The 16909-nt window shown below is 41.2% G+C and overlaps 1 protein-coding gene across 3 annotated transcripts in view; it reads left to right on the forward strand.

The window, feature by feature from the left end:
• The window catches only part of kirrel1b (kirre like nephrin family adhesion molecule 1b), a 128262-nt gene that overhangs the window by 86128 nt on the left and 25225 nt on the right, over positions 1-16909 (forward strand). For all 3 annotated transcript variants that reach the window (XM_074688305.1, XM_074688306.1, XM_074688307.1), the window contains 7 exons: positions 2167-2324; positions 7078-7228; positions 7796-7901; positions 10400-10548; positions 12576-12703; positions 13158-13284; positions 16357-16457. In XM_074688305.1, coding sequence (XP_074544406.1) covers positions 2167-2324; positions 7078-7228; positions 7796-7901; positions 10400-10548; positions 12576-12703; positions 13158-13284; positions 16357-16457 — 920 coding nt within the window. The remainder of the gene's footprint in view (positions 1-2166; positions 2325-7077; positions 7229-7795; positions 7902-10399; positions 10549-12575; positions 12704-13157; positions 13285-16356; positions 16458-16909) is intronic.

Below are 16909 nucleotides of genomic sequence, written 5' to 3' on the forward strand. Positions count from 1 at the left end.
TGGCAGCACACTGCAGTACAGCCTGGTCTGCTGAATGACGTGTGCACGCCCGTGCATACTAAAGACCCCTGAGCTGCCCCCAGATGTCTGTGTGAGCCTTTTTCATATTTACTACCAATAACCCTTCTAAAATATTACCATTGCCTCAGTACATGAATATTTATCATTTCACAACTGGATAAGATAATTTGCAAAATAGCAAAAATAAACATGAGGGTGAGGGGTGTCAGTGTCCACATTCATTTCACATTATAATGGATCCCACACTTATACCACAAATGCACCCACTAACTTCTGTGTGTGAGATTCAGGCTGAATGTTGTCCACAAACACCTCCTAATTTTAAGGTGATGCAATAACTCCCAAACTGGCATGAAAACTTATAACAGCTGCAGATAGAGTTCCCTGCTTTCATCTGCCCTCTGCTCTGACATGGTGTGTGCTGCAGAAGAAGCTACATACAGGGGTAAAAGCAAGCTACCCAGCTGGTTTCCAATCTTCTTTTTTTCTGCTGCTGCTACTTCTTTGTCTTCTTTTAGTTTAGAACCAAGCAGCAAGCTCCAGTCAAAAGATATGAGGCCTACGCAAAAGTGTTAGAAACTAAAGTTCTTCGAAGTTTGCTCGAGGCTGGCTGCAGAAACACTGAAACTAACATGTTTACAGCCTGGTTCATAGACAGTTTGGGTCTGAGGAGTTCAATTTTCTATCAGCACACTGAATGGAGGAAGAAGTTTTTTATATATTGTTATTTCAAAGTTTTGAAGCTAAAAAGTTTGCAATACAAGGACATGGCTGACTCAACTGACAGACGCTCACCCTGCAGCTGTCAGAGGCCAAAGGCCCACCCCTTTGTCTAATCCAATCGCTAACAAAACTAGGGGAATCTCAGCATGACCAATATGTCCTCCTCAGAAGCAGCTGCTGGTCAGTCAAGGAGGGGAAGCTTTTTTTTTTCAGCATCATAAATTTGTTTGTTTATTTTTTCAAGAAAATGATCTGTGACCCTGTTGTACCAATCAGGTGTTTTTTTCAGGGATTTTTTCAGTATTCTCTCACCGCTCATGGTTTTTAAGAAAGGTAAACTCACTGGGGATCGATAAAGCTTCTGGATCAGTCCAGAACAACTGAGAAGATGCTCTGGTGGAGGTTTATACTTCAAGATCGCTGACTGGCTCATTTCACTGTCAATCAAAAAGGGATTCGGCCTCAGACAGATCGACCAATCATCATGCAGAAGCCCAGCGTCCAGGCCAACCCATTGCCTCATAGACCCCCAGAGATGCTGAGCGTCCGATTGGTGGGACAAAGCCCAGCGTTTATCCAATGACCGTCCAGTTTCCACAGTGGAAGCTTCCACAACCCACTCTACGCTTCCCCGCTGAAGTCAGAGGACGCCCAGTGTCCAACTGTGTTAAAGCGCTGAAACGCTGCTGAGATGAATGAGAAGGAGGTGGAGCCAGTTACCTATGATAGGTAGCTGATCCTGAACAAAAGATGAAGGAATTCTAGCACATATTTTGTCAATAAAATGTACACACAGCAGTACATATCACCACTTTTTTTTAGGGACCTTTTAGGGGAAGCTGAACTTCCTTTGCAGTCTTAGAGCAATCACCACTGGTCCTCCTTCAAAGATTGGCTTCAAAACTCTGTATCACAAACAAATGGGTGACATCACAAACACTATGTCCATTTGATATATAGTCTGTGCTGGCAGCCAGCTTTAAGAACTTCCTGAACTATGATTAGTCATGCCATTATTGTTGAGAGTGATTTGTTTCATTATTCAAAAGAAGCAGGAGGAGAATATTAGCAGAAAGCTGTACATACACACAGGAAGAAATCAACAAAGATGGAAGACTTTCCACAGAGGGCACCAAATCAGAAAGTTTTCTGTGGTAGCTTTAAAGGGCAAAAGTAAAAGTTCAGAATATCATTCTGCAGGTTGTTGGCAAAGATGTATGCTTTATTTCCAACATATGAAATTTTAAACAAGTGAAGACTAGTTTTGATTAGAATGTCAGTGCACATGAAAAAGCTCCCAAGTTTAAGTTTTGTGTGTATATAGTGTATATATGCGTACATCTGTCGGTATGAATGAGTGCATTTTTGTACAGATGAGTACTTTAAAGTGTGGATGTTTGTGTGTGTGTGTGTGTCCTCCAGTCCCCCCTGAGGACCCAGTGGTGGATGGGTCCCCTGAGCTTCTGCTGATGGCTGGGACTCCGTACAACCTGACCTGTGTGACCCGAGGGGCCAAGCCTGCAGCGCACATCCAGTGGACCAAGGATGGGGTCTTGATAGAAGGAGCCTACCAGTCCACGGTGACTCACACACACACACACACACACACACACACACCTGACACACATGAAGATATAACACAAACACACATGCATACGTTAATCTTCATAAAACGTAAATAAAACCATGTCATGAGGAACAATCAGCATCTTCTGACACCACTCAAAGTGAGTCCTCCCACTTCTAATTTCCTCTTTAATGACAGCGGGTCACTCAGTCTTTCTGTTTGTTTGTTTCGATGCTTTTTTCGCTGCTGGCTTTGCAAAAGGGAATTACTGTATTTACACCTCAGGCTGCACATCACCCCTGGAGTCCTGCATTAGGCAAATACAGTGAGCAGTGGAAGCAGTGTAGTGCAAAGAGTCAACACAGGATTATTTATTAAGGTTTCTGCTTGAAGAAATAATAACGTCTGGGCCGATGGAGACTCTATTTATTAAATAACACCTCTGAAGGCTTGCAAATTGAAGACGGTGACCTGCTTACCTGAGGGTAGCAGCATTTTGTGGAGTGTAACCTTAAAGATTTGGGATCAGATGAATTCAGTCTTAAAATATGTGGTGATAATGAAAGAGCATAAACAGCACATATGTTCAAAGCAGTGTCTGTTTGCCACGTTGAAGTAAAATTTTCTGTGTTTCAAATTTTAAAGCAACATCTCTGTCAAAGGATAAAGTTCAAATAAAGTTTTGTGAAAAAAAAAGTGTTTTGGACAAAGTTTGAATTCTACCATCTACCATCAGATTTTCCAAAATAAGAGATTTGTTGAATAAATGACATCGAGAAATGAGAATCTAACATTTTCCTTTCTCTCTTCCTCTCGGACCTGAAATTACAGCTTAGTCATCCTCGCTCCGTCACTCAGTATTATTAAGCTGTTTAACATTTCATTTGATTTGTAATTGAAGTGTTTGAGCATGACAACAATCCTGAAAATTACAGTGATTATATTTATGACTTCTTAATGTTAACAGGTTTTGAAGACTGAACAAAAGGCGATGAGGTTTGAAATGAAACTCGACTGGAGCTTCATGGTTACTCATGCTCTTCTGAGTCACAGTTTTACATTTGTGTTTATTATATTAAAAAAATGCAACAAGACAAGGTCAGAGGCACAGACACAGCAAATGTACAGAATAAGGCATACAAATACAAAAAAAACAGGCAAAGTGCATAATGATTAACAGAATTAGGCATTCATAAAATTTATAAACCACACAAACAAGTGCCTACATGTTTCTTCAACATCAAATCATGTTTATTTTTATCTGTACGTTACATTTCATACAACAGTAAACTTAATGAGCCCTAAGTTTAGAGATCAATCAATACGATACAAACAGCTGTCTGACCTTTCACCATCAGTGTGATCAATCCAATCATTTACTTATTAATCAAATTGATGATGTTGGACTTGGTGTTGGAAATTTCTTGCTGCCATTGGTTTGGGGTACTTATTTGGGGGACCATTTGTAGCCCCCCCACCTCCCAGGACCAAACAGAGAGGAGGAGAGGGGGAACAAAAAGAGGAAGGTGTAAGGGTTAAATTCTTCAAAGAAGCCCAGCTTTAAGTTTGGTTCAGCTCCTGACACTTTTCTAAATAACATTTCAACTGGACTGGATGGGAGGAAGTTGGATAGAGACTTGGGTTAAACATTAACATTAGTGCTGTCAGGCGATTTAAAAAATAATCTGATTAATCACAGGATTTGTAATTAATTAATCAAATTAATCACATTTTAATCTCTTGATATCTGCTTCAGGTCCCCAAATAAAGAATCAGAATTCAAGGACATTACAAAATTATAGTGCATGACTAATCAAATTAATACACAAAGAAGAGATCAGTTGTAAATCCACTTTTTTCTATTCCAACTGGCCAATATTAAAATGGTTGTGTTTGCTGTCACTGATGTTGTGCAACCGTTTACTGTGTCATTAGAAGTAAATTATGTTCTTTAGCAGGGGGAGGCGGGGTTTGTCGGAGCTTGTCAATCAATATCATGCTCGTAAACTACTGTGGGTGAGATCGCTGTGCTCTTTGGATGAGAGCTCAGCATGGATATGAGGTGAAGATGTGAGATGACAGAGGCATAGCGAGACACTGCAAGTCTGAAAAGTTCAGGCAGCTCACGCTCCAACTGAGGATGAGTCACTGTAGTTCAGAGAGAAAGAGCAACGTGATCGTAGGGAAAGACGATGGAGATTATGGAGAGGATCAAAGGATCGAGCGCTTGGGATGAATGTGATCAAACAAAAGTATGTTTTGGCTGTTGTTTTCTTTAGTAGTTTTGGTGTTTACATAGTCATAGTCAACAATATTATTTGAGTCTTCAAAGATCGTTCAAGATGCCCCGAAAACAGCCCATAGCCTAATTTTTTTCAACGCATTAATTTGTAGTGTAATTATGAATCTAACTAACACGTTACAGTGATAGCCCTGATTAACACAGAACAAGTGAAACAGACAGAGAGGCCCCAACATTTCACCTGAAAATGTGAAAAACGTCAGGAAAAAATCAGTGTTTGGGAAACATTACAGAAACGATATAACTGTAGAAACACACCCCTCCATAGACCAGAAAAGTCCAGCCGGCTGCTTAAAAACAAAACTGAAGAAGTGTTGCAGCAGATGCACATTTTGTTGAAAGGCAGTCAGCAGATTCAGCAGCACAAACACAACATGGTAGTCTGCCAGTGTTACTTCTGTTGTTGTACAGTTTGCACATGGTAATTTAAGTTGTCACAACAAAAGTGGAATGTGCAAAGTGGAATGTGACGTCAGCATTTCCACTTTAATCTTTAACTTACTGTTCGCACGGCAATGTTTCAGAAAAATTGGACTTTGGTGGTCGTTTTCAAGACTTTCTATCTTAGGTCAGCTAAAACGCTGTTCCCATGTGAGGCCAACAGCAATACTTTTCATGTAAACAGCCCCTTAAAAAGATGCTATAGAGGTCACTGAGTAAAAAATTAAACCACAAAAAATAGCAAAGGTAGGAGGCAAAGCTCTTTGTATCAATAACAACGAACAATTTAACTTTAACTTTAACTTTTTTTTGAGTCATTCTTCAGGCTCTTTATGCCTTTAATTGAAGAGGACAGGAGGTAACGGTGAGAGTGGGGAGTGTGCATGTGTGAATACAAAGTTATGGTAACAACCCTAACAGCAGCGTTAATAAACACAGCAGCTAAAATAAAGACTTGAGTTAATAAAATTGGAAATATTAATACCAAGGGTTACATAAATAATTAAAAATGAAAGTTTTCATCTCAAGTCAGCCTCATAAGATCAATGCTTATTCAACTGATCCTGAGTTTACATATGAAGTGTGTTTAATTGCAGCATCTCCTCTTATCTTTCAGTTGTGGGTATTAACATCATTTACATCATTTACATCACTCACACACAACAAAAGATATTTGCGTCTAGAGCCTGAACATTAAGACACCGCTTTTTTTCACACATTATGTTAATGATAAAAGTTCAAGTCTGTACTGACGGAAGACGTGTTTAATCAACGCACACACACGCGCGCACGTGGACTCACTCTGCATGAAACACTCATCCTGTCAGTCAGATATAAACATGGTGACGCTCACGTTCCCGCTGATGTATTCCACTCTCTTCTCACCCACTATCACACTCTCCGTGCTCCCATAGACCCCCTACACACATGAAATCATGCCTCTGAGCGCTCACACACATTCACACACACACACAATTGCACTTGTGTTTTTATATGCACACAGAGGCAGCGGCAAACAGTGACTCACACATTCAAACACAGATGTTTTTACATCTTGCAGCCAGTTTCCTGCCCCCCCCCCCCCCCCCCCCACACACACACACACACACATGCTCATACATATTGCATGCTGCTCTTATGCTACAGTGTTACTGACCGCGCTCACACACTGCTGTGCAACATGTGCACACACTCTCAGGACAGAGTCTGTTGCTGCGATGCAAATCATGTCACATCTAGAATCTGAAAGCAAAAAATGTCTTATTGTGCAGGAGAGGAGTGATGTCTCTCTCTGCATGAGTGGAAAAACATTTTTTTATTGTTTTCTAATTAATTAGCAAACTGTTTATGATGAGAAGTGTCAAACATTTCTAAAAATGTCCATCACAGGGTCCAAAATCCAGAGATAATGTCCCTGAATTGCATCTTTTGTCCAAGCAATTATTCAAATCCTACGATGTTCTTAATCTGCAAAAACCTTTTAAAGTGAGAAAAGCAACGAAACGTTTCAGCACCACTATGTTTCCTTTCTTTTGAAGTGTTCAGCTCTCATTATCAATGCAAATTCCTCTGTCATTAAAAAACTGAATTTCTCATGTAAATTGGAGGAACATTTTGTTGGCACTAATTCTCCAACACCAACATCCAACTTTTGAACCACGTAGATAAAGTACAAACACGGGTTTCTTTGAAATGTCTTTTGAATTCTTCTTCACTTTTCTTATTTTCCTTTTCTCCTGTATGCATCATGTCTAAAATGTTCAGATTGCAGTTTCTGTTTTCAATTTGATGTCACCTCTTTAAACTTAGAGCCTTATTAGTAACCCCCTTGTGTGTCTCTCCTTTCCGTTCCTTGCTGTCTCTTTCATTTTTCCATAATAATAATTCCAATTCCCCTTTTTTTGTCCTTTTCGTCCTTCTCCATCCATCATGCTCCTCCTCTTCTTTGATCTCCCCCTCCTTAAATTCTGCCCACACCATACTCCTCTCTTTCCCCATCATTCCTCATTTCTTCTCCATGCAGGAGGTGCTGCCAGACAGGAAGAGGGTAACAACCAGGAGCTACCTTCCCATCACGCCCGCCGACACTGACAGCAGCCGCAACTTCACCTGCGTGGCCAGCAACCCTGCAGTGCCGATGGGCAAACGAGCCACTGTTACTCTCAACGTCCACCGTATGTTGCTCTTTTTCCCTGTCAGAGAGGCTCAGGTTACTGTGTGTGGATGCAGAGTAAACTCAAGCTACACTCTCAGCTGGATGCTACAGTGTTTGACAAAAGATAAACTCTGAACCTGAGCTGGCTCCAGGCTCTAAGCATTGATTCGGCACCCTCCTTTGGGCGGACAGCTTTCTCAATAATCGGTCCAGCGTGTTGATTTTCTGTAGCTTTCAGAAAACTTAAAACTTTTTGTTTTAAAAGGAATTTCAGTCAGAGAGAAATGAGCTCTGATTGCCCACACGAAAAACTGAACTTTGGGTTTTTAATCAAGAGAATTGATGAGTTTCAAAGCCTGGGTAGATTGTAATTACTGTGAAATAACTGCAGTAACAGTAGATATTGCTGAACCAGAGCTGTAGAGAACATTAAATGTGAATCTAAAGTTTATAGTTTGTTTGGAGTGCCTATGCAGGAAATCAATCACCATGCTGCTCTGCACTAAATCGGCTGTAACACGGCAACCATTACTTCTTTTCCATCTGTGTCTTGAGTCTCACATTAAATAAGCATCTCTCCTCACAGACCCTCCCATGGTGACCCTGTCCATCGAGCCCAGATCCGTCCTGGAAGGCGAAAGAGTCACCTTCACCTGCCAGGCCTCTGCCAACCCTCCTATCATGGGATACAGGTATGGAAGAAGTTTTGAGACTCAAACTGTCCATGAAAAGACTAGATTTCTACTTCTAAAGGTGTAATCTGGTGTTTCGTATTTCACAGGGACATATTTCTTCTGACTTGTTATCTTGAAGTCTAAAACAAATCTTTGATAGCCTCAAAAAATTGAAACAAGTCCAGAAAAATGTCAAATTTTAGGATATTAAATCAGGCTTTTTTGGCTCATAGAGCAAATCTGCCAATGATGTTAAAAAATGATATTGGCTTGGTAGGTTTATTGAAAGAAGAATGGTGTCTCAATTAGGGCTGCACGATATTGGGAAAAAATTGTATTATTAAAGTTTAATTTTCCTGCGATATTTATTTGATATAAATATCCCTGAAATGATGATCACAGACCTTCACCTTATTACCTCCGTCTGCTACTGTAAATGCTATTAATGTTAGCAAAGAGTTTTAATCATGCTGATTTCTCTTTATTGATCCATTATATTTCCTGCAAGTGAATATTCTCACATCAGGTCAAACTTTTAAAAACACACTCCTGCACAGAGGTCCCTCATTTCAGTTTTTGACCACAAACAAAATGTTATGGGGTTATTTATTAAAAACAAGCAGCCATGCAGCGGCTCACAAATTTGTCCTCCTCCCACGTTTTGCCTTTTTTGTAGGTTTGAATATTTTGCCAGACACATGAGTGAAAGTAAAGTTTAGAGACATTTCTGGAACAAGTATTACATATTGCATCACATACCCTTGTGGTTCGAATATTGCACAAACACATACTGCGATGACGATACCGGAACAATATTTTGTGCAGCCCTTGTCCTTGATACAAGTCTGGACATGTCCAGGTGAGTATGACTCATAATGATAAGTTTGTTGATATATTTTGTACTACAAAAAAAAAGGACATGAAGACTTGTGTCCAAGCTGCAACCTCCGGTCTGAGAATATGAGACAATGCGGAAGTGCTAAAATCTGATGTTTCTGGAGTGTTTGCTTGAGGCTGGCTCCGGAAGTAGCGGAAGTCACAAACACACCAAGCCAAAAAAAGCCATTTTCAAAGCAGAAATTAACCTATTTACAGCCTGGTTCAAAAAACGTCTCCTGTCTGAGTTGCTAATTTTACTACTGGCTCCCACTGTACGGGGCGTGAATTTTTTTCTAACACAGCCGTTCAGAAGATATTAAGATCCCGAGCTCCCCCAATAAGAGGCACAGCTGAGGGTCACGTGACCGATAAGCGCCCTATGGCTGTAGGCAAAGCCCTTGCCACTACCAATATGGCCGCTATAGCCAATGTGCTTCATTTTCCGTTTCAGAAACAGATGGGTGACGTCTGTTTCTTAAACAACGGCGAGACTACGTCCATGTTTTATACAGTCTATGCTTGTGTCTCAGATTTCAGTTTTTGCATTGTATGTCTCCTATCACTGGTTTAGATTGCTGCCACCAGACAGATTGTGATGTCTGCAGTTATCACATTTAAAACTTAAAATATCAATGTCTCCATTTGTGGCTAAAATTAGCTCCTTTAGGTATCTCAAACTAGCACATTTGCCCTGTTACATTACATCAAAGCCATCACAGTCCACCTCTCTAAGCTCACTGAAGCAGAAGCAACACTCTGAATCAGTGACATACCCAGTATGTGATATGTACATCAGAATCATTCTTTATTTCTTCACCATCTGTTTTATCAATAAGAGAAACTTTATGCTAGTACTGACTTTGACAGCATTGTTGCAACTTTATGCCAACTTCAGAACGAGATAGACTTTCCGCAGCTGGTCGATCTCCTTTGGGGACACTGTTTCATTGATACCTGCAGTCCGACTTCAACAGCCAGACTGCACTTCTGTCTAATGCCCATAGATTTTCTTTCATTATTCCAATCTTCTTGTAACCACCACCTGGAGGAGATCCTGAATTGTAATTTCTGCTTGCAGAACAGAATTGGTGAAAGTATTGAACAATTGTACAATTAAACATTGACTTTTATCTAAAGTGACAGCACTGAGGCAGGGAAATTGCTAAATGCTTAGGCTTTAAGTCAGTGGTTTTAATCTGAGGTTAGAGACTCCAGCAGAGGTCCCAGTGTGGGCGCTCTGCCAGGTACTAAAGCTCAGAGCCCACTGAGTGTATATGAGGATGTCGTCTGATGGCAGATGTGCAATACGGTTGAATGATTTTGAGCCATATATCTGGAAAGATATAGGAAGGTTGACAGAAATTAAGATAGATTTATTTCTTAAACTTGCGATCAGTCCTGCAGGCTTTGACATCAACTCACTTTAAATGTTGGTTTAATAGCTGTAATTGATAATAGAGAAACATCATTGTCTCATAGAGGAAATCTAACATTTGGATCACCTCCAAAGAGTTATTAAAACCCATCGTGCTTCAGAGATCTCCCACTGTCAAAATGAAATAACAATGATTTGTGAAGCTGGAGTATTTGTGTAATGGTTATGTGTGCGTGCATGCACGTGTGTGTGTCTCTGTCAGGTGGGCGAAAGGTGGCGTGCTGCTGGAGGGGGCCAGGGAGAGTGTGTTTGTCACCACAGCTGATCACTCCTTCTTCACCGAGCCCGTGTCCTGTCAAGTCTTCAACGCTGTGGGAAGCACCAACGTCAGCATCCTGGTGGACGTGCACTGTGAGTAGAGGGTAACACTCCTGAGCTGAGTCAGACTGGGTAATGATGGGGTGCGACATTTATGTGTACTTGTTTAAAGACCCGTGCTGTATTTGTTTTGTTGCACTCATGCTATGCATACATTTACAATAGATGGTGATTGCAAAAGCTGTTCTTTAACTTCTATCCATTTCTCTTTGATTTATTGATCATTGATGTTGTAGTCAAACCCTATTGGTTAAGGTAGAGTCAGCAGGATTTTCCTAAAAAAAAAAAAAAATAGTCAACTTTTAAAGGAATAACCCCGCTCAATCGTCTCCTACAGGCCTCTTTACATCTGTGTCAGTGTCTGCCTCAAACCCTCTCCTCTGCCTGTATGCTAATGTTTTGGTTGTATAGAGATGTTTCTGGGCAGACAGTAAGCGTAGTTACATCAGCCAATGACAGAGCACCCAGTGCACAAGTGACTTTGTGTGTTGTTGATCACAAGTGGAGGAAGCTAACCCATGCAGCTAGGATAGTGGACATAGCACGAAGAAAGAAAAACACAACCAAAGTGAAACAAAACGCCAGACAGATAAAGCTTTTTTTACTAAACGAGTGTAAAGCTTGGCTCAACTTTCAGACACTCTGGCCATGTCCACACGTAGTCTGGTATTTGTGAAACCGCATATATTTTTATATGTTTACGCCTGTCGTCCACACCAAACCTCAGCTTTACGTTGCTAAAAATGATATTTTCTGAAAACTCCGGCCAAATTGAAGGTTTTGGAAAACTCTAGTTTCATGGTTTCGGTAAACAGTGTTTTCGGTTCTCGAACATCACAGCTGAATGACGGGGGCTCATTCTCATTGGCTGGCACGGGTTTTACATCAGGAAAACACTGCCTATTGCGGGTTTGGCATGCTGGGAGCCGCACTCACCTGCGTATTTACCTGCTGCGTGTGGACGAAAGTATTTTTTAAAATGGACGAGGGGGGATACTTGTTTTAAAAAATACCCAACTACGTGTGGACTTGGCCAAAGATAACAGCATGGGACGAAGAGCGACGCAAGTTGTCTTTCTGCTGAGCAGGTATGTGTCACATAACCAAGTGATTAGCTTGTGCTAACAAGCCAAGTCAGGTGCACAACTCTGGAGTCTCTCCAACATAGAAACACTCTTACCTTTCGTGTTCAACGCTGAGCGCCTGACATTTGTCTGCTTGTTCCCTCTCTGGCTTCTTCATGCTGCTTTCTCAGAGTCTTTATCTTTAACATTTCTTATATAAACGACAGTAGGTGTGCGCTGCTGCTGGCACTAAGACAAGGAGGAGCTCAGTTTGAATGTTGTGTTTGCTAACAAGTAACGAAAATTGCCTCAGACCCTACGCTGAAAATGCAAAGTGGTAAGGTACAGGGGAATCATAGTAGCTGTATAATGTAGCGTTAGAGTTGGCTACTGTCCCGCTCTCTGTATTGACAGATAATCCTTCTGGTTTCTGATCAGCATTAACATTGGGCCCTTTACCCCTTTACACTAGCAGCAGATCTGCTAAACTAAGGTGGTTCACGTTCTCTCCTTGCTTCAAGCCAGCAAGCTGGGTTACTTACCTTGAGTTTGAGTGAGTGTTTCTCTCCCAGGACTTCTAATCATTCCTTTTACTGGATAAAAAAGAACATTTTTTGAGGGAACCAGCCCCTAGATTGTTTGATTAGTCTTTTTCCCATGAACCAAGGTTGGCTGCAACCAGTTTGCCCATCAGAACGTACAGCAGACCTTCGTGACAGCAACGTTCAGACTAACAATATTAAAAAAAGAGCTTCTGTGATAAATTATTATTCTCCCCGGTCAACTACGTGAACAGTTTTATCATGCACTGTTTGAAAAGTTCCACTTGGATAGCTTTGGCATAAAAATTTGGGGCAAAATGTATTTTTAATCTTTTCAGATTTGGGGTATTCGAGTACGAAAAGAAACAACTCCTGTCTCCACTTTGTCTGTTTCAGCTTCAATCATTTATCTCAGCCTGACCACAGTTTGTCTCTCTCGCTCTGTCACTCTCAGTCGGACCTATCCTGGTGGTGGAGCCCAGGCCGGTTACCGTGGACGTGGACTCTGACGTCACTCTGAACTGCAAGTGGTCCGGTAACCCCCCACTCACCCTGACTTGGACGAAGAAGGGCTCCAACATGGTGAGAGGAAACCATCGAACCTCTCTCTGACCTTTGACCTTAAACTCTTTTTCTGACAAAATGATGAAGTGTAAAAGTCAAAACATGATGTATTTATGAAAAAAGAGCTTATCAATATCTAAGAGCCAGAGCTCATAAATGTTTGCTCAGATGCAAAGCAGGCGATTAGAAAAGAGACTGCGTCTTCATATCTTAAATCTTTAATTCATGGCTAACAAGTGAAGAAAAGCTCCAGGAAAAAAAACTAATGGAGCCTGCTGAGTAAATCAACATGTTTTATGAATTAAATATAGATCCTCCTCTCTTCCACCCTCCCTTACTCTTCTCGTTTTAACATCTCTCCTCTCTGTCTGTCTGCTCTCCATCTCACAGATCTACTCTCCTGCTCTTTATGCATACTTAAGCTTGTGTTATGTGTGTGTGTGTCTCTCTGTCTCTGTCTGTGTGTGTGCAGGTGCTGAGCAACAACAACCAGCTGTATCTGAAGTCAGTGAGCCAGTCCGATGCAGGCCAGTACGTCTGTAAAGCCATCGTGCCCCGGATTGGAGTGGGAGAGACTGAAGTTACACTCACTGTCAACGGTCGGTACTTGCCAATAATTTGTAACCCATAGCTGACAGATATTTCCGTGCATGATGAATTCAAACCTCCATAGACTTCAGTGATGTGTTTTATGCCCTGTAATCACTCCATACAACATGTTTGCATCGCCGTCCCTGCCACAGCACTCCATGGGCCTTGTATTTCTGTCATCCTGGCTGATTTATTCCCACTCAAACCCGACCCAAACCCCACTAATAATTCTTCAAGCCTAAAAAGTTCTGAGGCATTTCATTGTCAAAACACTTCCTAGCGAGAGACCTGCGATAACTTCATAAATCAGAGCAGATTCAGGATAACCCAAGCATAAAACACCGGGTTCAGATATACTCCTTAAATCTTCTGATGAGGTGTCAGACGCACCAAAAAGGGGTCGACGACATTCGTTGACACAGCCTTGTGGAATATGTGGTCTTGAAAGCTTGATGAGTAGCTGGTACTTTGTCACTGGGCAGAAAATATTTTAGTATTTTGAAGGAAAGTATTAACCCTGCCAGCAAATCACAATGCGTTTCTTCCTGGAGGCACAACTTCTCCAAAACTACACCTTCAAATAATCTATCGCAATCATTTCTCTCCCTTTTTTTATTAAATATTGAACACAAAACTTTAACTATACTCCTGCTTTGTTACCCCTAAAATTGTTTTCCATTTATTGTTCAGCAAAAGGTTTCACCCGTGAACAGAACCATGGCTGCATGAAGTCACAGTGGAGGGAGAAAACTTCCCATTTCTAACAAATACAGCCCTGTTTTCTCTGCTCCTCATGCTCAGAGAAGCTCCAGGTTCTCTATTTATAGAGTTGAAATAAATTATCATATTACATAATTTCTTCTGTCTATCAATTCTTTTATTGTGTCTGTGTTTCTATTAATATTTATATGATTGTGCTTTGTTCTCCAACTTATTTTACACTCACTGAACTTACTTCTTGTCTTTATACACACAGCGCTCCGCCCCTTACTGTCTCCCTTTTCTCTATGTGTCTGATCTTTTTACATTATCAGCAAAACATCCTTGAAATTTTCATTTATTCATTCATTCATTCATTCATTTTCTGAACCGCTTATCCTGTTCAGGGTTGCGGGTGGCTGGAGCCTATCCCAGCCTTCATTGGGCGAGAGGGGTACACCCTGGACTGGTCGCCAGTCAATCGCAGGGCTGACACATAGACAGACACCCATGCACGCACACACTCCAACAGATAATTTGAGTGTTCAATTAACCTGATGAGCATGTTTTTGGACTGTGGGGGAAAGCAGGAGTACCATGGTGAGAACATGCAAACTCCACACATATTGGTAGTGGCAAGGGCTTCGCATACAGCTATAGGGTGCCTATCATTCACATGACCCTGAGCTGTGCCTCTGGTTCGGCGAGCTTGAGTTCTTGATATCCTCTAAACGGCCGAGTTAGAAAAAATTTCACCCCCTGTACAGTGTGTGCCGATAGTAAAATTAGCGACTCGACAGGAGACATTTCTTGAACCAGGCTGTGAATAGGTTAATTTCTGCTGTGAAAATAGCTTTTTTTGGCTTGGTGTGTTTGTGACCCCCGATACTTCAGGAGCCAGCCTCAAGCGAACACTCGAGAAATATCAGAATTTAGCACTTAGGCATTGTCTCATATTCTTAGACCAGAGATTGCCACTTGGAATCGAACCAGTGACCTTCTTACTGTGAGGCTGAAGCACCAACCCTTGTGCCACCGTGCAGCCCACTCCCTGAAATATGTCCGGCTTAAAGCAACATAGGTTTTGAAAGGTTTCACTCAGTATTACACAATAAAAGCAGGTAATCAGCGTGTTGATGTTGAAACCTGGTTTATACTTTTGTGACAATTCTACATCGCACTGTCTATGTGATCGTCAGATCGCCTGGTCCTGGATGGTTACATTTCTGCTCGCTTTTTAAAAGTGATTTCAGGCAAATTGTGTAAATGCTGTATCCATGGGCACCACAATCTCACACAGCAGACCAGTCACAGGGCTTGGGGTCCGTAACGCTGCATTATGTAATAACGCCACAATATGTCATAATGTAATAGATTGTCACATTATTATGTAATAATGCCGCATTTTGTAATGATCTGCAGCATTTTGTAAAAAAAGAGTCTTGAATGCAATAGGTAATAAACTTTGCCACATTATGGAATAAGTTCCTATTTTTTACATGTGGGAAGCTGGATTTTCTAATAAGTAATGCAATATGTAAGAACTTGTTACATAATGCTGTAAAGTGTATAACAGGTTGTGTTTAAGAATATTATTACAAAATGCAGCAGATTATTACAGAATGCAGTGTTATTACATAATGAAGTGATAATATATCATATTATTATATTGGAGCATTATTATATACTATGGCGTTACAGGGTCCATGTCGTTTTGAGGTGTAGATGCTTTTAGAGAGAGGTGCCCTACGGCTATGTGCATTTGCCTCGGCACAAATAAGGGGCTAGACATAGGTTATGGTGTCAATCCGTCACAAAAGTGTAAATCATGTTGCAGACTGACATCAGCAGCAACCAGCTGCACTTAAGCTTTAAAACAAAGGTGTATAAAGGTTTGTATTTGGCGAAGATTTTTACGCCAATTGAGACATTAACAGGAGAGATGTTCTCCAAGACCTCTCCCTCTATGTCTTTGATCACCTGCAGAGCTCAGCCAGGGGTTGTGTCAAGGGTTATCAGACGATATAAGAGGAGCAGAGACTAGATGTTGCCCAAAATGCTGAACAGGCATGAAAATCTTTTTAAGAAACTAAAAGTGACTGTATATGGATTACCCCAGTTTCTGCTTCGGTGTCCATTTTCCTGAGGTCCCCACTCACACACTTCAGATTCAAAAAATATAAATGTGAGGGCAGTTTGAAGGTTTTCAACTTCCATCAAATCATCACTTAAAATGATGCAATCCCTGTTGACACTTCTAAAAATAAAATTTAACATTGTAATGACTTATCTACTAGTTGATAAGTTGAGCACCACTGTGCATCTCAGACCTTCAGAGTGCCTGCTGCACCATCCCTCTTATGTGTGTATGTCTCCTCCAGGCCCGCCGATCATCTCCAGCGATCCAGTCCAGTACGCCGTCAGAGGGGAGAGAGGAGAGATCAAGTGTTACATCGCCAGCACCCCCCCACCTGATAAGATTGTAAGTCCATCCTTGGAAGTTGTAATCTGCTGCCGAGGTGCTCGACCTTTTTTCAGATTGCATCTTTCCTCAGACCTCAATCCTGATAAGAGTAACCTCTTTGTCCACCCTGAAAACAAAATGATTTGTACGTCCTGTCTTCAGCCTGTGTTACTATCTCTGCTATCAGCCCGGTCCTCTGTCTGTGTCACGAGTATGTGTGAAGGATCTGTTTTTTCTTCGTGGTGAAAACTGTGACTCATCAAAATCAGCTGCTGGGTGTTTTGTTGAAGTGAAAGAGAAGACGCACAGTGCTGTGCTGCAGGGAGGCTGCAAATCATTACAAAACAGGGACACAGCTCCTTGTGTTACCATATTTTAATATATAATTTTTTACAGATACGCTCTTCTCTTAAACAGGTTTCTAAGTGCAGAAAGTGCAAGTGACAAACCATACAAGGACTCAGGTTTCA

Source organism: Halichoeres trimaculatus, unplaced genomic scaffold (genome assembly GCF_033239565.1).
Source record: "Halichoeres trimaculatus isolate MK-OKI-2021-1 unplaced genomic scaffold, fHalTri1.1 fHalTri1_scaffold_15, whole genome shotgun sequence".
In the NCBI taxonomy this organism is placed as follows: domain Eukaryota; kingdom Metazoa; phylum Chordata; class Actinopteri; order Labriformes; family Labridae; genus Halichoeres; species Halichoeres trimaculatus.